Source organism: Mugil cephalus, chromosome 23 (genome assembly GCF_022458985.1).
Source record: "Mugil cephalus isolate CIBA_MC_2020 chromosome 23, CIBA_Mcephalus_1.1, whole genome shotgun sequence".
Lineage (NCBI taxonomy): Eukaryota > Metazoa > Chordata > Actinopteri > Mugiliformes > Mugilidae > Mugil > Mugil cephalus.
The window spans coordinates 4,673,644-4,701,441 of record NC_061792.1 but is presented as its reverse complement, the minus strand read 5'-3'; the positions used below and the strand labels follow the sequence as shown (position 1 = coordinate 4,701,441).

Here is a 27,798-nt window from a genome sequence, read left to right as displayed (position 1 = left end):
AATATGTAACATTGAGGTTAGACTAAATTGTGACTGAAATTACGTTAAGTTAATCATTATTTGTGGGATTCTTGTTACCTCTTAATGCTAATGCAAACTGCTTACTCGCTCAATGTTAGCTGTGTGTTTCACAGGTCTCCAAAAAGAAGTCACGTTTGCTACATTACCCTCCACTTACTTCTTGTGATATCTTTGTTGGAGAGGCTTCACTTGATAAAGACAGACCAGACTCCGTCCCTCTGTGTCCTCCTTTGGTCAAATCATCCATTCAGTGAGTGAGAGTGTAGGGGTCGGTGACCGTAGTCCCATCAGTCAGAGTCAGCTTTTTAAAATAACACTCAGGGTCTTGGACAGTGAGTGTATAAGTATATTCTCTAAAATATGCGTTTTCCACGTCCATTCTTGCCAAAACAGTCTATTGAAATATGCTAACAGCCATTTCTAGGCCATAGTGTTTGAGATGTGTTGCATCCAGTTAAGCCCCGCCCCACAAAAAAACATCACATTGTTTACAACCCGTGAAGGGTTTATTCTTCTAAGCTTCATATACACTGATCAGGGATAATATTGCGTCTCCCTTGTGCCTCCTAAATGGTTCTGATGACAGAATGTTGCTCATGGGGGCTTTGGCGGCCTCAATGGACTGAAAGGAGGGGTCGGCCTCTGTGGATCAGGCTTCTTCCAGTGCACTTGATCAGTTTGGGATCTAGTGAATTTGGAGGCCAGGTCAATACCTTGTGCTGTTGTTTTTTTTTCTCATGTTTATCATGTACTGCCAACAAGGAGGGTCATTGCTATGGGGTGGGGGTGCCTGGTCCGGTCTAGGTGGGTGGTACATCCACACAAATGAATGCCAGGTCCAAAAGTTTCCCCCCAGAACATTACATTGCCAAAAGATTCCCAATGATATGTACTTCTCCTGCCAGTGTTGTTAACGTTGTGGCTGATTTCAGTTTGTGGAAACCTTGATTATGGCATTTGGACCTGAAGTGCCCAGTTTTGGACATACGCGAAGAGGGGTGGAGGAGCTAGGGCTGAGTGAGGGGCTTGTCAATCACTCCAGACCACAAATGCAAGAAAAAGTCTATAAAGTCTATCAGAGCCACAGATTTTTGGGGCTACCACCTAGCAACAAGTAGTACTGTGCTTTATTCCTCCTCTGATACAGTCTACTTTGTACCAAAAAGGTCAGAAACAAGGTGAAAACTTGTCTAACAAACACTTTAGGGGTTTCTATTTTGTGAGTGCCAACAGCAATACAGGTTACGTTGCATATATTGTTGATATTCTGAGCCCCAGGAAGCTCTGAAAACAGATTAATGTGAGACCTACATGAGAGGAAATGAACCCATGCCGTGGATTGTCTCTTACTCCCCACTTTGGATGACAGACAGCCCATTTCTACCCCTTCCTAGTCACCACATTTGATCGCAATCTGCAGTGGAAAGGGGAAGGACGCACGAGGAGAGCAAATGAAAAGGAGGAATGAATGACGAGGGAGAGGGCTGAAGGGAATAGCATAACAAGGCTATTCTTAGTGGTTTTAGCTGTTACTAGTGGGGAGAAATTTTGAAACGTCTTCCCTCTCCTCTTCAGCTTGCCCTAATTCATACCTCCTCTCCCTTTCTCCCCCCAAACAACATCCCCAAAGCCATCCATCTACCCAGATATTACTATAGGAACAAAAGCTGTGTGTTCCCAAAAACATCCGAGGCGAAATGTGCCAAATACCTCGAAAACCAGACAAAGCCATTTGCGGTGGCAATTGGTGGGGGGGTGGGGTGGTGGGGTAATCAGGATAGCGTCATGAGTCATTCATTCTGGCGGTGACAGGCACTGGACATGTTTTGGGAGTGAGAGGTGTTTGTGTCAGAAGAGAAGGCACTGATAATTGATCATCTGAGAACTTAAAATCTGGTTAAAAGATAGTTTTGGCTCGACTTTCCTAATCCATCTTTCTAAATGTGCTAATCCCAAAATTGGTTTACTTGGAGCCAAACATTTATGTTGGCTTCATTCAGCGAAATGGCCCTTGAATAAAAATAAACAGGACACAGTATGGCAGTGTCACGCTTATTATTTCAGGCCATAAAAAGTGTGCAAAAGTAAAGTCTTTGTGCAAATATTAGTGTGGATTTAGGCAGACGGCAAGGCTTTCTTAAGAGGACTCCATGTTGACCCGGGGCAATAAATTTGTCATGAAACACAATGGAGGTGGTTGCCAGCGGTTTGCAGCTCGCCAGACACGGAGATAACTGCTGCACCAATTTCATTTTATGTGTTTATTATTTCAAGATGCCACAACTTCCATTTTTATGCCGTGCAGGACGTTAAAAGCGAGTTGTCAGAATGTTTTTTACGCTCTGGATTTTATGCAGCATCTCTTGAGTTTTTATGGCATTTTAATGGAGCCTATACTGATTTTAATGAGGGTGTGATGAAGGTAAATGCGTAACATATGCTCCAAAACTGTATACAGGTTGTTTAAGTGTCTGCAAAGTACGCACCATAACATAACGACTTCAGTTTTCTTATAGTTTTGACATGCTTGTACATAAAAGTTAGTTCAGGGATTCGGGACAGGCAGAGGCATTGGACCTAGTTAATGATTTTGATATGATGATTACATAATGATACATATTTAGTGTCAAACTAGAAGTTTCCATAATAAGACAAATTTTATTGAGCATTAGCATAAGCATGGATTATGTTAACTCTAGTACTTGAGAGTCCATCTGTAACTGTTGACTTCTTTAGAAATAAATCAGCAATTGGAAAAATAATATGTATACTTCTATGGAGTTTAGCCGAAAATACTGAATATTGAGCGGCTTTTATTGACCTCTGTTGGTGAACTCTAGAATTGCAACAAGAAACACCTAAATTTGGTTTTAGATTATAAAATGAAAAGGCAACACAATGAAAATACTGAAGAAAAAAAAAAGAAAAACTGTACAGACTCAAGATGGCTTTCATTGATGCTTCACTAGGGAATGTGAATATTTTTGTAGACAATTCAGTATATTCCCATGAGTTGAATTTCCAACTCAGAATGTTTGTTTGGTAGTTTTGACTTTAGAATTCTCTGACCCCTCTCAAATTCCAAGAAGTCTGCTCGGTGCATCAACAACAGGAAAGGCGCCGTGATGCACTCATGTGTCAACTGTTAAATGGAAAGCTGTTCATGGCTAACTCTGCGTGTCGCCTTGCTAATACAGTTACCTTTGCTTAGTCAGCTTAGTTCGACTTTGTGGACGTGAATGTTTTGACCAGTTAGCTCCAAGAAAAAGAAGCGGAAAAAGTGTTTCTGAAATACATCTGCAGTACAATGTTCATATGACTTATTGGACCTAAAGATATTTTGCCAGTGCCCCTCTAATCTTGTTAGCCTGCAACAATTAGCCTGCAACCAGAACACTTATGAAAATGTCAGCATAAACATCCAAAACACAATTGTCCGGTAACGATAAAGAGCTGCTGACAGGTCTCTGGCATTTTCTGTTTTTCTGTCCGCAGACATCTCTGTGTGGACATCTGTTATTGAATTCCTAATCCCTTGCAATGATGGAGAGAGACTTTGTTGACCTGAATTGTCGAAACGGTTACTCGGATAGTGACTGAAATCAGATTGGACACCCATGTCGCCCTATGGTGTCGGAGGCAGAGGCTCTTGGTTTTAGACAGGAGTCTCCTTATGTTGGCCTGACTCTCGAGTTGCATCTCGTCTGAGAAGTGATCATGTGAAATTTTGGCATAATTCCAAACAAACCTTCCCGCACATATTCCTGTTGGTTGGAGTTTCAGATGAAAGTATCTGCACACCTGCTTCCACCGCATTCAGTACTCTTCTAAAAATGTTTTCAGCTATAATTTGGTCTCCACCAATGTTGCCAAGAAGAGATATCTAGCTATTGAGCTACTAGATGTTGCACTTTATCCACTTATTGCAGCAGAATTTGTGAGCCTCCAAATCGATGTGACAAAAGTGGAATCTCAGCCAACCTTAATTCCTTTCCCATGCAGGATCAAAACCTTCCCATTGGTTAGTTTCAGGGTTAAGTTTGGCACCAATACAGGAGAAATGTGCAAACAGATCCACCCACTAGCATACCATTAGTCTGCATATGAACATGCATGTTTGTCTTCTTGTGTTCACTGGATAGCACGGTGTCCCTAAGCTCCGTGTTCTCTCTCAACCCTCCATGGAAACAAGCCCTCATTTCTCTGTATGATTTATCCCTGCCATGTCTTGGAGGAGCCTCCTGGAATGCCGTCGCAGCGGTTTGCGCCGTTTGGACGGGCCGGTGGGTTGGAAGACACAGGCGAGGTTTGGCAGGGAAAGGTAGGGGTAGAGAGGAATGATGGGAAGGGGTTGGACGAGGCAAGAGAGTGCACCAGAAAAAAAGTTTTCTCATGTTTACAACAATGCTCGGCCTTGACCTGGCTTCACGCTGTTTACATGTTTGTTTGTTTTTTTAGTAAATTCATGCGAGTACTTGAAATTCATATGCAGCATGTTGGTGTTGCAATTCTATCTCGGCCGCAAGACAAATTTGTTTGGGCAAACCTTGGAGTACCGATGCAAGATAGATGGGTGCAAGCAAGGGAATATTTGACAGAGCAGTTCATATATTTCTGGACCACATTCGGAGCTGGTGATTTATAACACAGCTTTTTTTTTCTAGATCTGACAGCTACCACTATTTCGCAGCCCGAAATCGCAACATATTTACCCGCTACTATCAACCAGAAACAAACAAAGCGCTCTCGTAATCAGGCTTCTTCCACTTCCTGGAGTCATAGATGTTCAAAGATTTTGGTGCAGCAGCAAGGGGTGAAACCGGATGGCTGGGAAGTGACTCATAGTCGCAGTCCAAGAATAAAATAAAAAGGAGCATGAGATGACTTAAAAACACACTAAAAATCCGCCTCAAGTTTTCATCCTCGTCTCCAAGCTGCTGAGCAGATCTCGGCGATCCAGTCACATGCCTTATTTCTATTTTTAAACAATCCAATAGTTTCTTTGTCACGTGAAAGAAAATCCAGGGGATGTTATTGCTGTGAGGAGAATCAGACGAATCTCTAGTGGCCTGAAATCCTTGTCAATTCTTACATAACACAAGCACTTACGTGAAAGAGAAAGGGTGCCATGTCATACGTTTTACTGAAAACAGAAAACTCCCATTACTTTTATCTGTAACAAACTGATTTTAGTGCACATCGTTTTGTCTCCAAACACATTCATGCACATTCCTTTTTCAGCTAAGCCTGACTTAAGCTAAGCCAGGGCCTCACCCGTGCAGAATTTCCAGGTCAAAGTTTTTGAGGTCTTTAATCCCAGCATCCTAACATTTTAATCCACATCCTAACATGTGGGGATGTGTGAAAACTGGGAGAGGCCTTTAATTAGACCTCCGGCAAATGACATGCTCCATAAAATGCAACCCAGAAGCTCTTTAATGCTACAAAACGAACAGTTGGAGCCCTGTTTTATCACGTACTGTAAAACTTCAGACTATTTATGTAACATGGCATGTACGAGTTCGAATTTAGACTGTCGGGTGGAAAGATGAAAAAAGTGGGATGTTAGGCTTAAGGCTCCATGTGAAAACAATGAAAATGATAGACAAAAGGCAAAATGTGTGTGCCTTGCACTATAAATCAACTTTACAGTCGTATCTAGTGCAAACAAACGCTAAATTAATCATTTTGTAGATATTCTTGATTGCATTTTAGAGTTTTGAATCATTTTAAAATGTCGCTGACTCATCCTGCAGTTGTGTATAAATTTAGTGTCCAGTGAAATCCTTTCTTGAATTTTCAAGTCCCTCTCTCCACCCACAATTCTCCTTCCTCCCTTTTCAAAGGAAACACAGAACATGCAGAAACAAGCACTCTGATGGTCGTTTTTTTTGGTGAAACGTTGTCAACTTACAACTTTCTTTGCATACATGAAAAAGTTTGAATGAAGTTATAACATCAGTGTCCTGATCTGGTAGTTTCAATTTACAGCTGGACAGCACAAATTAGCAAACTTTCGAGCTAACAAAGCCGGTAGCTTTCTAGCTAACAAATTAGTTTGCTCGCTAACGAACAAATTAGCTAGAAAGCAAATTAGACAGCTTTCTAGCTAACTTGTTTCCAACAAACAGCTTGACAAAGTATCAGCAAATGTCCACAGTTGCCGTACATGCTAATTGTCGTTGGTTTGGTCTTAAGGTAGCCATTGTTATTTGAAACATTATATGTCTTTATTGGACCGCAAAAGATAACAAATAGAGACACACCATTGGTTCCTGCCAGGTATGGGTTATTGTTCATGGTCGGCATCTCACCCTTACGCCACAGGGTTGCCCACTTATTGGCTTGGAAGCTTTAATAAGGGCTTCAGATATGGCCCTAAAGGCCTTTGTCCTGCTTAAAGAAATACTTAAAATACATTTTTTTTTTTTTTTTTTTTTCAAATTTTGCCTTTCAGAGGTATTGTCCAAGATTTTTCCTTCTAAGGTTTTTTAACTCGGACCAAAAACACAGTAAGACATACAAAAGGAGCAAGGATGAGGAGAGTTCAAGAATGTTGGCACGGAAAAGAGAGTAACCATCCAAGCATGAAAAGTGAAAAAGGTAGAACAGGAGAGGGAGAGAAAAATGACGAGACGCCTGAGCCAAGCCTCCTCATTCCTCGGCAGCCCACTCACAGAAGCGAGTCTGTTTCCCCGGCGCAAACACGTCACATCAAAGTGCCGTCACGGCGCATCTCCATGGCAACACCCTTCGGCGGCGCAAGATGCCGCGCGGTAGTTGGGAGATAGCGTTGGCAGACAAATGGTACGGGGACGGACTAATAACCGGGTGCTAGCAGATGACTGATGGCCCAATTTAGCAGGAGTCTCGTCTGGAGGTCAAGAGCTAAGTTCACCCCGGGAGCTCGAAACCCAGGGGGACGTGGGCAAACATTTTCCTACAAATAATCTAGAAAAAATCCTGGGGGTGTTGACTGCAGATTTTTGCTCTGGAAGATAGATTTATTTAAAAAGTTATGTATGTGTGTATAAAACTGAAGCATCAACAACAATCAGTTTGTTCTTAGGGTTGTAAGATAAACGTTTGACCTCTTTGGTGTCTAATTGAGCCCGAATGCATTCATTTTTGTGTCTGTGAAGGTTTCTTTTGAGAAAGAGATAAGAAATCTGCATCTTTTGTTTTGATCATGAATTACACAAGCTCACATGTTAGATAAGGGTTCAAAATACTTTAGGGTTAGGGTTAGGGTTAGGGTTAGGTTAGGGTTATGCTGAGACCCCCAAAACAACGAGGAGCCAGAGAGGCCATAGCAAAACATGGCTTTCGTGCAGTGTCGAAACAAGAACAGAAAAGATATTCTTCATCGCCGTCTCTCTGTCAAGCATGTGTCAACAGCTACGAGGGAAAGGAGGGAGGAGGGAAAACAGAGAGAGAGAAGCATAGACAGACAGAGCTGGGTTAGCAGAGGGAGGGATACAGAGGGATACAGTTACCGTCTGCCCCCGGACGGCTTTTGCTCTCTCTCGTTTTGGGTACCGGAATCATAAGGAGCCCCAAGCCACTTTCTTGGCCTTATATAGTGTGTTTCAAAAATTTCTTGGCAGTTGACAGGAGGGACCGGAGCCAGCGGTATAAAAAGAGAGTATCCTGGTCCGGTCCAGAAGCTGCACAGACATCCACATGCGCACATATATACACAGAATTCGGTAGCTCTCTGGCACGCGTTCGGGATTACTGCTGTTGTTTTGAAGCAAGAGAGGGGGCGGAGGAGGAGGAAACTGTCTGTATTTGGTACTCCCTCTCTTGCCCTCTTTCTCTCCTAGAGGGGGGTGGAGGAGAGGAGGGGGGGGGGATGTCTGAAGGCAGGGAGAATGCAGAGGTAGAAACAAGGCAGAGGGGGAGAGAAGCGAGAGCGTGAGAAAAAGTGGCACCGGCGTGCAGGTAAGAGCAGATTCTCACATTTAAAGGGTTTTTTTTTATTTGCAATGTGTTCCTTTTTTTATTTTAGTTTGTGTTGCTCACATGTTAAATGAGGGAGGTTTCTAAATTTCAATGAAAAAGTCAAAACGAGCTTGAGGCTTTTTAAAATCAAACAAGCCACAAGAAAGGGGTTTCTTTTTTTTGTTTGTTGGCAATTTCAGGCTGCTCGTTTTTTTGGATGCACTCGTGGGAAAGCCGTTCCCCATGCTAACGGGACAGGGTTCGCGGCTCAGGGAGCTTTTCATGACCCGACGAGCGGTGATTTGTGGCTGCGGAGTCGGATAGAGAGCAACTGGTCAGCGCAGCAGGCAAACACGTGTTTTCCCTCTCGGCGTAAACCTGCATCTGCCTTTGGGGGGCAAAAAAAAATAGCAGAGCAGGTTGGCAGTAGACTAATGGGGGGCAATCATTCACCTCTGACCTTGAGCCAACACGAGGATGGCAGTTAAACATGAGTGGTCAAGAGGTCACCGGGATTTTACGCCCCCGTCTCCCACTAAAAAGAGCCAAAACAACAGATTGGAATGTGGTTTTATAGCAGCGGCAAAATTGCTCTTTGTAAAAAAAAAATGTATTCAAAGACATTACGTAACATTGAACCTGAAGCCCTGGCATGTCGCCTTTTTTGCATTATTATTATTTTTTATCCAGAAACCTAACCGTATCCGTCTCTCTCTGGCTTCATACAAAGATGTTCTCCGATTGCGATGCTGCTTTCCCTCTAGATCTATCCGTCTTGCACCATTTCTTCCCCATGCTTTAATGGCATACCCAGTCTCCCCGAGGACGGCTCATCTTTTGACAGGTCGGAAAAGTGGCAACCTCGGAAGAAAGAAAAAAAAAAGCACAAAGCACCTCCGGCTGCCAAATAGGAATTCCTCTCGCATATTTGCGCAGATGTTTATTTTGAAGATCTTGCTGGTGTAGATTTCTCGGGAAGAGCGCACAGACATGAATTGCTGGTACAAAAAATGTGAAAACTACAGCTGTGTCAGCTCTAGAGTCTTTTTGTTTTAAGTGTTATAAAAGCACAAGTGCCCAGGAAGGATGGCATGTAAACATGCAACCGCATGAGAGGCTGGGCTCGTAGAGACTCGGCCTGCCCACTGACTTATTTCTGTCAATAAGCGTGTTTAGATTAGAAGGAAGTGTCACACAAAACGAGCTGCTTTAAGAAAACTACAGACAGAAGCATAAACTGAGGTTTTCGCAATTGCAGCTGAAGTGGAATTCTTATCCTCCAGTAAGCCTGTATTTTTTTTCATTGCGCTTTTCCCCCCGCATGTATACCGTTGATTTTGGCCCCGTTGATTTTTGTTTATTCTCGCCTTGCTGTGCCATTAGTGGTCAAATGAGCGGGAAAAAGCATCCCGCTAATTAAGCAGGAACTGATAGGCCGACGCTGTCCGGAACGGCCCCGACCATTAGCTCCATCCAGTAAATGAAAACATGCTGGGTTTTCCTTTTAGAAGAAGAAATCTGGTTTCTTTTGATGTGTTTATTGCAATTTCCCCCACAACATCTCAAAACTCAGGTGAGCTTTTTGGTTTTAAATCTGTGCCAAGCGTCTTCCATTAGTAAGCCTATTACTAAATGACCTAACTTTCGTGATATGCGGGTTCCATGCCCCCCCCTCTTGCGTAAAACTTCGAGGCGGGCTTTATTTGGAAGGTTTTCAACCTGTGTCCAATGCGAGCCGCAACTGCACATCTGATACTCATAATTTCCTTGTTTTAATGGGGTATTTCGTCGGCTGTAGCTCGGCTCGAACTTGGCGGGGCGGCCAAGCCATAGCCCGCTCACCGCTCGCTGTGGCTCGGCCGTGATCGAATAGCTGCCTTCCCTTTAGTGATCCATGGTCCTTGGCCTTCTTCAAGTTGGTTTTCGAGGTGAACTAATGTCCTTCGTTGGACACGAAATCCAAATCGTTTGAAATTAGACTGAAATCTGCCGGACTGAATCTCATTGTAAACCCCCCCTGCATGTTGTGGTTAGCTTTGTCTGAACCGTTTAGGCCAGAAGCAAACACTCATGCTTGTCGGACGATTCTTTTTTTTTTTCTGCTTATTTATGGCGCGCTAGCCATGTGGTAGTCATTTTGTTCTCTTGTGAAAAAGTATATCCCAAACTTGCATTGTCCGCATGATTTGGGCAGCAACTCCGTCATAAAAAGAGTGATAACTTGTCACTTGGAGACAGTGTTGGGGACAAAAAGTCATAGATTGTTCAACACTTGCTCAACCATCCGGGCAGTTTTGAAGTTGTGGGAGGACCCTGTTTTGGACGTTGATGGACGGCAGTGGAAACAGCTGGTGGATAGTGTGTTTTACATCACAAATACAACTATTTAGATTTGGTGTATTTTCCATCAGGTTTTCTTCTGAATCAACATAGCTCAACCTAAATTTGGATATCCGTCAACATGTTTACTGATTGGATTCCAGGATTTCTAAATCATGAGTTTGATGCAATGACTCTTTTAGAAATTATAGTTGTTTTTTATTATTGTGGTGAAATGTTTTCTTGGCAACACCATTATTCAAGTTCCTTTTAAACGCAGATATGATTTAACCATTGGATTCGATGCTGCCAACCACACACTACCACCCAGTCGAACATGGCGCGTTACACGCTCGACATTATGTCAGAAATGTCAAATCGGGGAAGGAGCACAGTCTCCGCCGTCATAGCAATCGGTGGATTTATTAGCTCTCCAAGTAAAACAGAAACCCAGGCGATGTTTAAATCCCTCCAAAGGGGCTCTTTGAGCTTCGGTCCTTATTTGGCCCCCGTTTGGAAAGTGAAGAATTTACTTTCTCAGGCAGGCTGCCATCAGTGCGGCAGTGGCTCTTGTGTGGGCAGGAGGAGTGCTTGAGGAATTTTGAGTGCGGTCGGACCAATGGCAGGCTTATTTACTGGAGCCAATGGGATGATTTATGCACAGTGGCAAACGCATGCTTTCTCCCATCAGTTAGGGTAAGGCATATGAACTAAGATCAGAGTGATCTTTGCACAGTTAAAGAGCAGGCTAGTCGTCCTCCTTATCAGAGACTCCTTCTGCTATCTAGTTTGAAGCTTGTGAATAGAAAAAAAAAAATTAAAAATTCATTGCTATCCCGCTACGTTCTTGCTCATTATGCAGCGATCCGACTCAGTGGACCAGACTTCAGAGTTAAGCTTTGATATTCAGCACCCTCCAGTATTTGAGCAACCATTTCCAAACTGTTTTCGCTGATCTGCACGCACTTTTAGGAGGAAGATCGTCAAGAAAGAGTTGGGAAGCCTCACCTGAGGGATTTAACCTTCAACAACAACAGCTCACCATAACTCGTACGCCCCCTAATGAGGCCTCTCTGCTGGGTTGAGATTGCAGAGGGGCCCCCCTGGGAGCTCGGTTAACTCCTTGTTCTAGTTCAGTGGCTTCCCATCCGCCCCTCGTGATTTGAGATTATAAGCTCCCTACTAAACCAGCTGTCTCGTCATTGAGAGTTTTCTTTGCGGTCTGCCGGTCACTTCACAGCAATTGCTTAGACTTATGCAGAGGTCAATGAACGGGCTTTGCAGCTTGATTTTGTCATGATTCCACATAGAACACAAATCATTTTGGGACCACTTCAGGTTACCAAACGAACAAAATTGGACTTTTGGGGACGGCAAATCCAAGATAGCACGAATCAGCATGAATCACCGTTTCAGATCTTTGCTTGGAAGGAATTTTATCATCGTGCTAGATAATGCCAAAGTAGAGATGCACAGATAGAGACTGGAAAATGATCAGACAAACGTGAAAAAGATAAATAAATAGCTGAGCTGGATGATTTTACAGGTTTTGAGATGGTGCCGAAGGAACTGCGCGTACTGACAGATGGAGTTCAGGTGTTAGTCTGGCAGCATGGCGGAGCAGAGATTCCTGGACTTTTATCCATCTGAGCTGGTAAAAAACAATGCGAGGCCCGCGTTAGTCCAGCTGCACCAACCATATATGGATGAGATGCTTGAAGCTCTCTCGGTTGGTTGGATGGTGAGGATTTTAACTTGGAGCGTTGCACTGCTTGAAAGATAATTTCTGGGTGCAACTTTTAAGTAAGAGTCCCTTCCCTTCTGAACTCCAGATCAATACTTGAGAGAGTGGTTTCACAGGTGTTTGCTACAGTATGGCGCACAGAACAGCATCTCCTGTCAGCTGTAAATAAAAGCAGATGCTGTTGTAACAAGGCCCCGGGGGCCGCTGGGACTGCCAACGCTGATATATGAATGTCGGCGGCGGCCCCAGGTATCGTAGGGACGGTAAAGAGCAAGCATGGGCTGCTGACTGGAACACTGGGAACTTCTCTCTCATTATTCTCTAGAAACCTCTTGCTAATTTAACCTCAGATAACTTTAATCCTTCATTTAGTGTCATCTTAAATTGATGTATGACCCTTATTAGAAGCAGAGAATCATCTACATTTTTAATCTAATTTCCCGTCTAGAGAGTATTGGGGCTCAAGCTGATTATATTAAAGCTGTAAATATCAGCTAGCATCCTGGTGCTTGTGCTTAATTAAGATACGTATTGCCTTAATTTTGGATTCTCAAGAAGGTGCACAGCAAGGTGCCTGGAATACGGCGTAGCAATTCGTATAAAAAAAAAAGAGAGACACATAATCCCATCACTGCTGAATTGTTGACCGATGCCTGCACTTGTATATCAGCATGCACTGGGTGGGGGATCTGTTCCACCTCGTCGTTATCCAGCTACCGTGTTCCGATACGCTTGGCGATAGCATTACAAAGTCAATGAGCCCTTTGTTTTCCCACGGCAGACTAATTACAGTGGCTTCCTTCCCTTCCCGCGCCTGTTGCCTGCTGATAGTGCGGCCGCACGTAAACATCAGCACGTTGGGACGCGCTTATTTAGCATACGTATGCATCAATCCCACGTGCGTGTTTATCTGGAGAGTAAACACAATCAGACGGCAGTCATGGAGCTGGCCAGACAGGGCCTGTTTATGAATCGTGATGGGGCACAGTGTATTCCAGACCATTAGGAGCCGCCTGCCACGGATACTATCAGCAAACTATTTAAAGATGCTACATCAGGAAATCAACACGGCTCTAAATTTGAGGTGATAGTATAATTAGAATACAAGTGATACTGTTGCTTAGGAAGTCTGGCAACAGCTAGCATAGGGTGCAACCTAGACCCATTGGTTTAGCATTGGTTTACTGGAGAAAAATGCAGTTTCAGAAGGTAAACAGAGCTAAAATGGTTAACTTCTGATACAGGTAAATTAGCATTTCCAAACAGAGAGGAATTATGAATAGGCTGGTTGCTGGTTGTCGTTTATGCTAGTATACATGAGCAGTTTGCTGACATCATGCCGAAAGTGCTTGGAAGCCCATTTTATCAGGCACGCAACAGGAGAAAGATTCCTTGCATAAAATATTTGGTTTTGGATATATGTGACATCAGCACAGTTTGGGAGCGGGGTGTCAAGTGGTGTCATTTAAAACAATGGCAATCCCACAACTTAAACTTCAATAAACATAACTGCCTAAACACACAAAACCAACACAACAATGTTAAAGCGACACATGTAGCAACACACCTGGAAAGTCAGTGAAATTAAGGGAAAAGTCTCAAGTCATCTTCTACTACCCCTTATCCTCACTAGGGTCGCGGGGGTTGCTGGAACCTATCCCAGCTGTCATCCTGGACAGGCCACCAATCAATATCGCAGGGCTAACACGTGGACAAACAACAATTCACACTCTGACCTGGGGTCAATTTGGGGTCATCAACTAGCCTAACGAGCATGTCTTTGGAGTTCGGAGGAAACCAGAGTTCCCGAATACACAGGCAGAACATGCAAACTCCACCCGGAAAGGCCCAACCTTCTCGCTAGGAGGCATCAGTGCTAACCACTGAGCCGCTGTGCTGCCCCTAACTGAAAAGTCACAAGAAATATTTACCTTTTTCTTAGATTTTGTGCATAAACTGAGACTGGTTCTCTCCGGGTACTGCACCTGCCCAAAGGCATGCTCGTTGGGTTAATTGGTGATTCTAAATTGGCCATGAGTGTGCATGATTGTCTGTCTGTCTGTGTTAGCCCTGCGACAGACTGGCTCCAGCCCCCCTGTGACCCTGATGAGAATGAGAATGAAAAGCTGAAGTGCTAAAGCAACCCGCAAAACCAATGCATCCCAATGAAAATCTTGCAAATTGAAGTGCCACCACTAATTTAAATCGTGTTTTTACAATTTATTATGAAGTATTCCGGGTCAAATCTGATCTAAGTCTAATAAAAATGATTGTTCAGTCTGACCCTGAAATGATTACATTCCTACCTCATATCACACCTTAAAATGCACCTTGTGTCTAGGTTGTAACTAGATATGAAGCTGATTGCGTTTACACTCGGCCCACACTGAAAGTCAATTGAGATCCGATTTGTAGTTTGCATGGGTCCAAACGACAAACAAAATAAAGTTTTGTTGTTGCTGTCCTTAGCTTTTCTGTATTCTCCTCACTCCCTACCTCACTTGTTGCCTTGCTCTCTGTCTCCATGCTGGCTAGCAGTCTTGTGCAATTTCTGATCTTGTTGTTTCATGGCATTGAGAACACATCTGCTTTTAGATTAACGCTTTGTGTTTTACCCATTGACTATATATACTATAGACAAAGTAATACAAAAATATTATGTGACGTCACCCATTGGATTCTGAAACTCGAAAATGAAGCCCAAAATGGACGCAGCCTGCAGTCCCCACACTCGGATACTCTAAATATGGACATAGGGGTCGTGTTGGGATTAGGGTTAAGTTAAAGTAGCCGACCAATGGAGATTTGGTTTTACACTGACTGCAGTACATTTTAATATTTTAGTAGCAGTTGTAAATGGGGTCTGTTTGTTGTCTAATCTGAGAGCATGTAGAGTTGCAGAGCAAATCAGGACAGTACCAGTGAGCAGTGTTGGGCAAGTTACTTCCAAAATGTAATATATTCCATATTACAAGTTACTTGCATTTGAAAGTAATAAGTTTCTTTACAATATTACCTTCTGTGTAGAGTAGTAAGTTACTTGTTACTTTTTAGTTACTTTCACCAAAATAAATATTTACAACAAGGCATTACAAAATGAAAGTGCGCAATATTTTGTCATGGTGAATTGTCCTTTTAATATTCTCACTTGTATTCTTTTAATCTACTACAAGTATATGAACTGCAGTTTACATTGCACAGTTTTAAATGTTGTCTTCCATTAATTATTTTTCTTCAGACACTGAGACACCAATCTCTAGTGACTCATAACTTTTTTTTTTCTTTCTATCCATATTTTTTCTTAGTTGGCGCTTTGTTCATTATCACCCACAGTCTTAAAGTATTCTGAGATGATGCGACAATAACAACCATGAAAATCCCTCTGCAAACACAACTGACTTAACAAATTAAAACAATTTTTAATCATTGAATCACCTCTAACACCACCTGTAGTGTTTCATCTTAAATGAACTATCTTTGAAATCAGAGATTTGTTTTTACCTTGTCACTAGATCGAATAGGGATTTTGCTGACAAGCTTTTGAAACGTCGGCGACTCAACTGTAGAAAGAGGCAGTGTATCCTCCACGACACACTCAGCCACCAGCCTTCTCACTTTTCCCGGGTCAAACATCTTCACCTCTGGTCCAGAGAAATACAACTGTCGTTGTTTAGATTTGCTTGCGCCGTCATCTTCCGTCTGTTTGATAGCAAGAGGTCGTTTAGCCTCTAACTCCAGGTGTTTCTTCAGGTTACCTGTACTACTTTTAGCAGTAGATGTTATGGTTACATGGATCACATGGAACCGAGTTCACCACTACAGCAAATAATCCGAACCTTAGTAACGACCTAGCAACAGAAATGATTTTCTAGTCCCAGATGAGTGAACTCTGAGCTGACGTTGTCTCGGACTTTACCGAACTAAATCAATAATGCATAAATAAGCAAAAGATGCTTACTTTTATTGCCCAAGTTATAACAAAGATGCTGTTAACAACAAACCGATCCATTTGTAGCGTATTTTTCAGCCGTTTCCTGCTCTGGCTGTGACCGTTACAGTGTTGCCATGGAGATGGATACAATGTTGCCACAGACTTGGCAGAGCAATATTTTTAGTGATGAGTCAGCCGTGCTGTAATGCTGATTTGAGCACATTCTTCTTCTGTTCATTTAAAACCGTCTTCTTCTTCTCCTCCTCTTTATTTAAGGCTGTTGCGCCTGTGTTATTTTTTCCAAACCTCTGCCTGTGCGACAGCTCGGATTGTAACGCATTACCGGACTCAGTAACTGTAATAATATGACCAAAATATAGTTTGTAACGCGTTATATTAATCCGTTACTGCCTAAACGCAATATATTACGGAAACTCCCAACACTGCCAGTGAATGATCAGCAAATACATTCCTTAAAATAAATAGTTAAGTTACAATATAATATAAACCTTGTACTGTAATTCTTTGACTTTTACGGGAAGCGCCTTATCTCCATGAAGTAGAATGTGATTTTTCCTCGAATGGATGTTTCCCACACAAAAAAGGCTTATTTTGAGGCAGGGGTTATTTTTGTACTGTTGAGGGTATTTAGGCATTCAGGAGGAAACATTCAGATGTCCCACCCTCCCAGCTTGTACTCAAATAAATGCTGTCCTCACAGTAGTGTTTTAAAACCAGCCCTAGAGTACTTCAAAGAGCAGAAGACGCTCCAAGCTTATGCCTCTCGGTCATTTTGTTGAGATTCTCCTCTGTCATTTTATTTTTTCCAGCCGATCTCAATGTTTTTCGTCCTTCATGGTTTCTCTGTTTCTTCTCTTACAGGTCACCACATCATGTCAAACAGCTACCAACAATGAGCCGGTGAGTACTCTCATGTTTCATGTGTGCGTCACTTTATGCACAAACAATATCAAGAAATCCACATTTGAAGAACAGGTTGACCTCTGAAACCCCCATTCATAATTCCTGAAACTGTGCAAGTCAGTTGAGTTTAAAGGTCAGAGGCTATAACCATAAGCGCTTCCTGCCTTGCCAGTGAAATTCCTGTCCGAACAATTGAAACAATGTCAGACTGTGTCCTGTTTTCTGGTGTAGAGGTGATGAGGACTCGATGGCGATGCTGGTAGAGACGAGGGCAGTGGAGATCATGCCAGATTATGCCATTTATTTGAGATTATAAACAAAAACCATGGCTTTGTGAGTGCTCGGCAAGCGAAGAGTGACTGTGGATTGGGGTGACATCCTAGCCCTAGCCCTAGCCCTAGCCCTAACCCTAATCCTAGCCCTAGCCATAGTCAAGGGTTTAGGAAATATTTCTCTCCAGTACTTCTTGTTTGTCTTCATTGCTTTTTTCTAATAAAACCAATACTGGGACTCCAGATAGCTACAACCACGAGTCGATTAAAACTTTGAAGTCCCTTCAAGACTAGAGCCCTAGTTTAATGTGCCCTATATCAGATTAGGATCAGGTACATCTTTGCCTGGGGTCTGCAGGAACCTAGGATCACTCATAACTCCAATAGTGCATTGCAACTGCAAAAATACAAAACAAAATGCGCTCCTGATGCTGCCACATGAGCCGGGGTCTAAGAAATGTTCTGAATGCTCAGTCATAAGCTGACTTGACTTTTCATCTCTGGCAGCAGAAATGATGCTCACACATGTCTACATACGTCATTAACACGTGACATCTTTTTTTTGTTGTTTTTGTTTTCCAAGCTCACCATCCACACCACATATTTCTCTCTTAAGTTCCACTTCTTTGAGGACAGTTTTGCATCATAACATGGACATGCTCTTAATCGTCACAGCTGGGGGGGGTTTTGTGTTTGTTTTTTTGTTTTTTTTTTATCCCAGATTTTACACAAAAAGCATCCAGACCTTATTAATACTGGTAGGGATGTGTCGTTCATGAACGAGCCGACTCTGAGAGCCGATTCTTTGTACCGAACGAAAAGACCCAGTTCACGTCGGGGAGAGTTGAAGCTCCCGATTGTCACCCCATCACTTGCGAGGACAGACTAGGACTATACCACTGTGTTTAAAAAATAAATTAGGATAAAATAGAAGGCTGAGGGTGAGACTAAATGAAGATCCCTTTGGGAGCCATAAGAGTCGGCTCTTTTAAGGGAGCCGAGCCAAAAGAGACGGATCTTAGTAAAGAGCCGCACCTCCTATCACTAAAACCTGGTGGGTTACATCCCTGATTTGACTTTTAAAACATTTCTTGAATGCTAACCTCCATGGAAGTGGATAGATACTGCTACAGTCAAAGTGATTAATCCCTCTCCTTCTTGGTTTTTCCTGCCTCTAAGTTGAAAATGTGATTTATGCGCTGCGATACCAAACGCTGGAGTCATTTTGTTTTTAACGAGCTTGAAAATTGGAGTTTTTATTCTCTTCCATAAAGAATGCACTCTCAGCAAACGTCGCCTTGTTAGAAAAACCCATAGTAATAGCCGTTTGATCCATCTCCTGATTTCTTTTCTTTTTTAGTCTGTGAAGAGGTTATATTTTAAAGAGATATGACCAAATTAGGGACTTTCCTAGCTACACTAACTGCTTTTCACTTATTTACTTTGGGCTGCGGCCTTTTTAAATCTCCACTGCAGCTTGTTAAACATTCCCCACATTTGTTTACAGAGCCCACATCAGCCTAAGACGCTGCACTTAACTCAGCTGAGAGATTTTCCTCAACACATGGATCACTGTCAAACTCTGACTCCGTCCACGTTACCTTCTTTTGCTCCATGTCTCCATCTTTGCGTCTTTCGGCAACACACGCAGAATTAAAGAGACGAGAAACTAAGTTTTCATCCCATGACCTTGCAGAAAGTGATTGTGTCCGCAAAGGAACAGCCCCGCCACCTCTCTCTCATTCTTTTTTTTCTCACCATGTTGTTTCTTCCTCACTGTGAAAGAAACAATGTCTAACCCGCTGTCTCGCTTCTCTCTCCAGCCTCCCACTCCTCAGCTGCCATTAAAGCATGTAGATACTCCGGTAAGTAACACCTCTTCTGCTAATGCCAGGAAGACATGCTTTAAAACGCTGTTCATTCATAAATGCTGCTATTGTTATTGCAACAAGGTGCTGGAATAACAGTCAAGTACACAAGGGGGCAAAAAGTATGCTTCCGTTTACATACTTTTGTGCACTTTCTTGACGTTTCTCATGATGTTGACCAAGTTTTAGCAGTATTTTAGAGAATAATGGATTTCTGTTGGTGCAGTTTTCTGTTTTAACCTAATAACTGAGGTCTATAATGAGATGGTTTTCTCAGTTTGGTGTGGAAGAAATTCACCTGCATGAACAACTAACACCTCTGCAACCTTCCCACCCTTCATCGTTGGCCAAACCCAGACTACTGGACTAGTCTATGGAGACTATTTTAAGGAAATAAATGGCCATAGTTTTGGAACGAGGTGTCCAATAACCACACATGGGTGTAATATTGGGCGTTCACATACTTTTACAGATCCCAAGAACAACATCATCCTCCAATTATCCTTTGCCATTAATAGCTTTGTGTCACAGATAATGGTAAATTAGCTGCGCTGTTGTTGCAGCTTTGTTGCATTGTTTGCTGAGGAACCCCCCACAAGATGCAATACTGACACACATTACTTGTTTAAGATTGGGAACAAGTTAACTGTACAGAAGCAGTGAACTCTAGCAAAGTGTGCAAAAAGTGACTTTTTTTGTGTGCAGCAGAAGGTGGCAGCAATGCGTAACCAATCAGAGCATGCAGTTTACACATGCTCAGTGTCATCTGCAAGTCTGTTTATTGAATTTGACACGTGAACACATTTAAAAAAAAAAATATTTTGAAATTTTAGGCACATGTTGGTCATAATACAAAAGGCAGAGGTTCGCAAATTATGTGTGCTTGACTTCATGTTATGTATTCCTCAGGTTTTCATGCTGTGACCAATCACAATGTGATCCAAAAGATCTGTTGCATGAAAGTCTAAATAAAATACACTATTTAGTTATTAGGTAAATCTAATTGTCTTTTATGTGGGATTTTGTCTGCATTGTTGGAAATTTGGGTTGTACTAGCCCACCTACCTTCATATACCCTGAGCTAAAGGATTTTCAACCCCTCTGTGCCAGCGTGAAGACGTATTTGGTGCATACCTTACAAAACTGGAGAAGCAGTAGTGGCATCTGTTGCTGCCAGGTCGCTGCAAATTGTGTCTCGCCTGTGCCAGAAATCGATGCCAAAGCCTGGCTCGAGATGTTTTGCTTGACATTGCTAAACCATGAAGGTTGCGTTGGGTATCCAAGCAGGCGAGATTCCAGAGAACCGCTGCCGATGTCAGAAGCAAACAGTTTATCTGAGCCGTCAAAAAAGGCAAAATTTGTCCATTACAGTTTTTTCACAGATTAAAGGTGGCTCTGTTATTTTTCCTATTCATGAAACCAGCGACAACATTTATTCAAAAGATTAAAGCCGCAGTGATGCCTTGCGTCGGTGTTTTCTTATGAGTCACAGTGATGAGTTGGTGTTGGCGTCGAGCGTTGCCTGAATGTTTACATCGGCAGCAGAAGTCAAGCAGTGACTCAGAGTCAGATTATAAACACAGATCGGCCTGTGTACACGAGCTTGTAGGAAGATTAATTCACATTCTGCACATTCCTACAGTAGACAGAGTCTGATAAACAGAGGCCGAATGATTCCAACTGATACTGGTCACTTCTGAAAGGTGCGATGCTAGGTAGCTTGTGCAGCCAAGTTAAAGTACCTCACTGATTTCCCATTCTGTATTTCCAGAAGTCGCATCAGCTTGCCATTAGGTTACTTTAGCCAGCAGCTAACCTAAGAAAACAAACAAACAAACAACAAAGCTAAACAGCTAACTGTGCTAGCTAAAAACAGTCACATATAATGTAACAATTGTTGTTCCTTTGTAGAATTAAGAGCATAAAAATGAATTTAAAGTCATTTAAAGTTTGTAGGATTTAATCTAACTATAGCTTGCTGAACACAATTAAACCAGCTAGGAGATACATTAAACCAGCTTTAATGTTTTTGAAGTCACACTCAAAAGTTTTTGTTGTTACTGACAAACAATGAATTGATGGAGTGATGTTAAATGAGTATTCAACACTCATTTAACATCACTCCATCAATTCATTGTTTGTCTTATTCATTTATTTTGTTCAAACGTTTGCTATCTAGCTAGAAAATGGCTATCTGTATATCAATGGGTATGTTTCAAATGCTCCCACAATGCACCGCTACGCTTTGTCGCTAGCGTACTTTAGTTAGCTCCTTGGATTTGTTAGCAGTCAGCTAGAAAACCAGAAAACACAAGTCGGTGCAACAAAGCTAAAAAGCTAACTTTGCTGTCTACAACCAGTTTAGTCACAAGTATTCGAAGGTTTTGGCACAGCTGTGATCATAAAAATAGATTTTGCTGGAGAGCTTTGAGATGCTTTATGGATGTTTTGGTGACTTTTTGTCATTGGGAAATTAGCTTGCCATTTCAACACCTGTGAATCGTGGCTAACAACCGCTTTTCAAGCCCAATTACACTAGCTGCGAAATTCTCAAGGCCACTTTATGAGGATTAAATGTGTAAAAAAAAGTTTTATATGTTGAACAGTTCTTTGATGTCCCTCTATCAATAACACACACATTCGGATTTAACTCATGTTGTGGTTTGGCAGAGAGTGAAACAGATTATGGAGGGAATAAAAGACACCGTTTAGCACTAAAAATACTACGACAGAGGTTACTACTTGTGTTGACTATGCTTTTTTGGGCTTTGCTATTTTACCTTAATTAAAGAAAGTTGTCACAAACAATTCGACAGTGACATATCAGTGTTTGAGCCTCTTCAAACATTAGCCGTATGGTCACATGAGGTTGTGATCCAGAAGAAACCTCTGTTGTGGTCTTTTACCTCTTATCAAAGCATTCCTTGTGATATCCCATCATATCGGGTTACTTTTATTACATGTTTCACAGCAATTGTGTTGCGCTTGCTGGCTAAAACGTATACATTGTGGCCCCATTTCAAAGAAAATCATTCCTTTTCTTATTGAGTTATCCTAGCGTCCACTTTCTGCTTTCGTACTTCAATCCAGGAATCACCATCATATGGGCTTTCCCATGTATGCGTCCATGTATGTGTGTGTACAATATGGAATGTTTATTTGGTTAGTCCATTCAGGATTCATCTACGGTGGTTTTGAGTTGAAATGCCCCATTCTGACCATAATTGAGTCAGTGTGGGGCCTATTGAGGGTCATCCAAGTGCAGTATGGGGATTTTGTAATCAGTTTTTGGCTCAGGGAAGGGTGGAGTGGATACATGCATGAAAGGTCCAGACACTGTATATCAAAAATAATGTTGACAATGTCTCTGTTCTGCAACCAGACCAGAACCTTAAGGGTAATTAAGGTCAAACACGTGTAGCAGACGATACGCACTGTACACATTCATACATGAATGGTACAAGCACGTGGGGAAAAAAAAAGGAGACAAGAGTAGCAGGAGGGTGGAAGAGTCAGAAATAATGAGAGATAATGACAGAGAGGGAGGAGTAGTTCCAGAGAACACATAGTGGGCGGGAAGGAGAGGACGAGAGAGAGCAGGAGAAAGTGGGGAGAAGGCAGTTGGGAAGGAAATAAGAAAGGGAAGATGCATCATGATGTATTACATAATAGCTGATCAGGTTTGGCACACACAGCATGGACTGTCTTCTTCTATCATGCGGATGAGACTAGAGGATTTCGCTTTGATTGCCTGGAGGATGCTCTGACATTTAAAAACAATGAGATCGGATCTAGATTTTTGGGAGTCAGTTTAGTTTTATCTTGGCACCTAGTGTTAGAGAGGGGATTCTGTTGGTAGCCATGCCTCTGGGCAGCTCTATTCGAAGGTACTTTGCCCATCTGCGTTACTCTTGGAGATGGAGTGCTGGGTACCTGTTCACCAAGGTAAGCAACTCCCACATAACATGATTATTGTACGTTTTTCGTATTGGACACACATTTTATGGAAATGTCAAAACATAAACGCATTGCAGCAGTAGCAACATATATGTGGGGTTGAGCCAGTGCAACACTGATTTGTGTACATGTTCATGGATGTTCACAAATGGAATGATTTAAGTGGCTATGCTTTTGTGCTTGCACCTCATCCGGACAATTAGACACAATTCACTTTTAGTTGAATTTCCCCAACTCCCATGGAATTGGGCTAGCTGTACTCATGAAAAAATTGCACTTTACAAGCTAGTTGACTTTGCTGCTACAAGCCAACAGATCATGGCCGTGATGTGAAATATACCAGCGTAACACCCCCTGAACGCCTCATGCGAACAGGCTGTTTCATTTTGCAAACACCATCCTCTGTGGTGCGCGTAGCATCTGGTTCCTGTCAGATCACTGAGAATTATGCTTCCCACTTTGGCTCTGTGGGGGGGGGGGGGGGGGGGGGGATTAGCTCCATCTTGGGTGTGTGTTTAACCTTGCGCTGTGGAGCCCCTTCTTGCCAACATCGCTGTTTCACCGCTTGACCGGTAAAGACGAACGCTCTCTCTTTATTGTGGCGAGAAAGTAAAAACCGCCGCAGAGGATGGGGATGAATTCCGCTGTCATTCTGGATGGCTTCAACTCTGACGGCGGCTGACTCATACAGACAAGCTCTCCCCTTAGGCCGAGAGAAACAGTTAGAAGAAGCGCCAACTAAAGCATCTATAATGCAGAAATTCCTCGACAGTATTTAGAAACCCTTTCCCTCTGCAGTGTTGTCACAGTGAACCAACTTGACTTTCACTCGTCCCCCTGTAAATAACTAGATACAGAACAGGATAATTAAGCTGTGTCAGGAGGGTTTTTCCCTGGAACACGCTATTTTTCTTTCCTCTTCTTCTTACTGGCTCTGTTTCTCCTTCTACATTTCCTCCGTCTCAACTTGTTTTTCTCTTATCGTTCCACCTTTTTGTCTGCAGTTTTGCTTCTGTGACCTGACTTTCCTCCTGACAGGGCATGCCAAGACTGTAATTGTAATTCAATAACTTTATCACTTGCATATGAATGATTTGTGCGTGTTTGTGTGTCCACCAGGGATCTACGAGGTCCTGCAAGAGTGTGGAGATAAGGCGAAAGCAGTCTCGGTAAGACGTCATTGTCCCGCACAGATGGCCATTTCATTAGAAAAAGCACATATGGAATAAATGATGATTTTTCATGGAATAAAGTAAGTTTTTCTTTTTGATTGCTGGGATTTTTCTAGGAATGCTCATTCCGCACTCATGCAGAGCTTTACTGTACGACCACCGGCCAACAAACCCGATTGCCGCTTGGCCAGCGATATTGGTTGCGTAATATCAGCAAGGGTCGTGTCAACAGTCAGGGAGCGGTTGTAAATCTTTTCCTCTCCAAGAAATATAAGCGTGAGCTGCAGGAGTTAACGTTTGATTGAGTGGATGTTTGCGATGAACTTTACCGTTAGTCCCTGAGAGAAATCGGTGTGTTCCAGAAATGTTCTCACAGAAGCTTTTCTTGCGGTTCTTGCAGAGATGATAATCACAAAAACTTGGATTAAACATTGGAGTAAACCAAACTGATGATTATGAGTTAATAATTGGGCAACTGTTTTATGTTTAAGCAAGGGTCGTTCTGCAGATGGGGACTATTGGATCTAAATTTCTAATGCTACTTCAGTAGACCTCTTGAGAGGTTGCAGAATGGTCAATTCGTGGATTGGATTGGTTTTAGTTGCTTTTACCAAGACTGACCAAAGATCAGATACTCCAAGACATTTCTGCGTTGAGATGACGCCATTCATTTGGACAGGTGTCAATTAATAACTGAATAAATCTCTGGTCTGATTTGAGAGAGGCCGCTCTTTTTTTATTGAATGAAATGCCAAAACCATGAAAATTGGAGGGAAAATACATTCCCAGTGGTTCTATGTTTTTTCAAGTATCCCACACCCTTTCCTTTGCAATCAGCATCATGTTCGAGGAGAACGGCGTAGATGTGGTTGAAAAATGTCTGGGAAAAGCATTAGACGAAGCCATCTGCCCACCTCTGCCTTTCCAGGAGTCAGAGTGTGGTCCCGGCCATGGAGGAGAGCTATGAGGTGGACCTCGTCTACATCACGGAGAGGATCATCTCTGTCTCCTTCCCCGCCGGTGCCGAGGAGCGCAGCTACATTGCCAACCTGACGGAGGTGGCAACGATGCTGCGGTCCAAACACGGTGAACACTATCTGGTAAGAACGACTTGCAGCCGAATCTGGAACTTTTCAACCCATTCGTGCCTTCGGATATTTATATTAGCTGTCTTTGTGATTTCAGATACTCAACCTGAGCGAGCAGAAGAATGACTTAACAAAGTTGAACCACAAGGTAACACCTCAGCCGGTTGTCTCATTATTATTTTTGGGAACTAGAAGGCATATCCGTTACATGACCTTACGCTTGAGGGGAACGAAACCGCCACTGCACGAAATCAAACCTCCTTTCGGTCTGACTAATCGTCTTCAGGTTCTGGAGTTCGGCTGGCCAGATCACCATGCACCGGCGTTGGACAAGATCTGCAGCATGTGCAAAGCCATCGACACGTGGCTCAATGGAGACCCTCGCAACGTGGTGGTACTACACAACAAGGTAAAGGATTGGCAAACAGTTAAATATCGAAGTCAAATGTTGTAGTTTTTCATCTTTATGCTAAAGAACAAATTATCTCTGATCAAATACACCGTTTTGCTTTTGTTAAACAGGGAAACCGAGGTCGAACGGGGGTGGTGGTGGCTGCATACATGCACTATAGCAACATATCCGCAAGGTATCAAACATTTTTGCATTTCCAACAATGAAATTCAGTGGAGAGACAGATCAGCAGTGCCAGTGTTGAAAAAGGGCGATATGAATTCTTTAATCCTTCAAATCTGCTCTGCACAAGGTTTTCTAAGGACAGGGGTAACAATCCATTACAAGTTGTAAAGCTTCAAAGTCTGGGACTTGAGCAACCTTGAAAATTAAACACTGATGTGATTACTGTAGCTAAACACTCGGCCCTGGCCAGCTTATTTTTCTGGCTGTGAGAGAAGAAAATGCTCTGGAAATGTCATTGTTCTTTAATGTAACCAGATGTTGATAGATGGGAAAGATCCAGGAGGTTTTACAGCCGGTATTTCTAAATCTCAGACATGGGAGAAATCTTTACAACACGAAGGCAGTTGTTGATGATATCAAGCAATCTTTAAACTGCTCTCTGATATTGAAAAAATAACTGTATACTTTTGTGTCACGCAGCGCCGATCAGGCATTGGACAGATTTGCAATGAGGCGCTTCTATGAGGACAAGGCACTTCCCGTGGGTCAGCCTTCACAGAGAAGGTTCGTTATTACTTCACTTCCTGTTTCTTACTTACGCGAGTGGTGTATTGCTTTATAATTGAATCTCAGTATTAGGTGTATGTACGGTAGTCATAATTTCCCAAGTTAAGGAAGTTGAAGAAAACCAAAACCAATATGGCCACCACCTAGCCACATCTCACCTTTCTCTTCCAGAACAAAAGAAAAAGGCACAAAAAGCAGAATTTTACTACAAACTTTAGTTTTATTTTAAATCTGTCTCTTAAACTGATTTGCTTCAATCATTGCTTTTGCCACTGACTTCTGCAAATATATTTTTCCAGAACCAAAGAACACTGTGAGCCACAACACCCCATGCATTCTCCTTTGACATGTGAAAGGCGTGTGTGGCCCAACTGCATCTCCCCCCCTGTTCATTTTTAGAAACGTTCTGAGGAAATGACCTCTTTTTTTCCCATGTCTTTATCACCAATTCAGTTTTAATTGGGATAATTGTGAGTAAATGTCACGGCGCAGAGTGAAGCGATCTATCTTGTCCTTCTGAGGGATTCCACTGCTGTCTCTAGGGACGCTGCAGGGCTTGTTGGCTCTTCATTCCTTTCGTTTTTGCAGCGAGTGTTTTGAGATAATGTCCTTTGCGTGAATATACAGCAACACAGCAAACACCAGGGCTGGTGAATCCAATCGAGAATGGTTTAAAAGGTATTTAAGAGATTTATTATTCTGAATGCAATTCACTCTAGGACTGTCCTCTCAGACATCGCCCTGTAAGCCATAAATCTACCGTATTATTACCTCACTATGCATTATTAGACAGTCAACTGCTTAACGGTCTGACCCCTTACAGTCTCCCGTCGTCACCTGAGGAGAGAGGAGTCTTGATCCAAACCTCTGAGAAAGGATGAGCAGCTAAAAGGTTACAGGGAGTAAACTCAGGAACACAGGAAACATCAGGGGACTTAACACCACTTCATTTCAGCCAGTGAATTAGGAAGCCAGCCATTCTCTAACAGGTCTATAGGCTTACCCTCTGCCCCACTGCTATTTCCTGCTTCGGATATAATTATCTCTGCCCCTGGAGTCTCCCAGTATTATGGTCTGGAATGTGTGACATTAACATCAAGAGTAGGCAATGAGCTCAGTCCGCTGCGGCCACGAAAGCTTGCAAAAGGTTGAATTAAAAGTGTAATGAGTGGCATTTTGTTGGCAGTAAATGATTATCATGTTTGTTGAGACATGGTGGCATGCTCGCTAAGAAGGTTGGCACTAGGACAGATTCAGGTGCAGGTTTGATTTGCGGAGCAAAACAATGATGGCCATGAAGCAGGTTGATCACTCCACATGCCAAAGCATCTTTTGGCAAGACAATGAAGCCCAAGTTGCTCCCATTCACGAGCTAGCGCCTTGGATGGTCATGTGAATTGGTGACATATATAAA

General features: G+C 42.6%; 1 protein-coding gene across 12 annotated transcripts in view; it reads left to right on the top strand.

Annotated features, from left to right (window-relative positions):
• Window positions 1–27,798, top strand: part of tns1a (tensin 1a) — an 85,136-nt gene that overhangs the window by 24,886 nt on the left and 32,452 nt on the right. For 10 of the 12 annotated variants that reach the window (XR_007111365.1, XM_047576349.1, XM_047576347.1 and 7 more), the window contains exons 4-11: window positions 16,842–16,880; window positions 18,979–19,020; window positions 24,100–24,149; window positions 25,081–25,252; window positions 25,338–25,388; window positions 25,527–25,649; window positions 25,763–25,827; window positions 26,298–26,381. Coding sequence is in view for 11 of the 12 variants with exons in the window: in XM_047576349.1 (XP_047432305.1) it covers window positions 16,842–16,880; window positions 18,979–19,020; window positions 24,100–24,149; window positions 25,081–25,252; window positions 25,338–25,388; window positions 25,527–25,649; window positions 25,763–25,827; window positions 26,298–26,381 (626 nt within the window). In the remaining variant the exon portion in view is untranslated. Of the gene's footprint in view, window positions 1–7,875; window positions 7,966–16,841; window positions 16,881–18,978; window positions 19,021–24,099; window positions 24,150–25,080; window positions 25,253–25,337; window positions 25,389–25,526; window positions 25,650–25,762; window positions 25,828–26,297; window positions 26,382–27,798 lie in introns of those variants that run through there. The other 2 variants (XM_047576350.1, XM_047576344.1) reach the window with 2 other exon arrangements.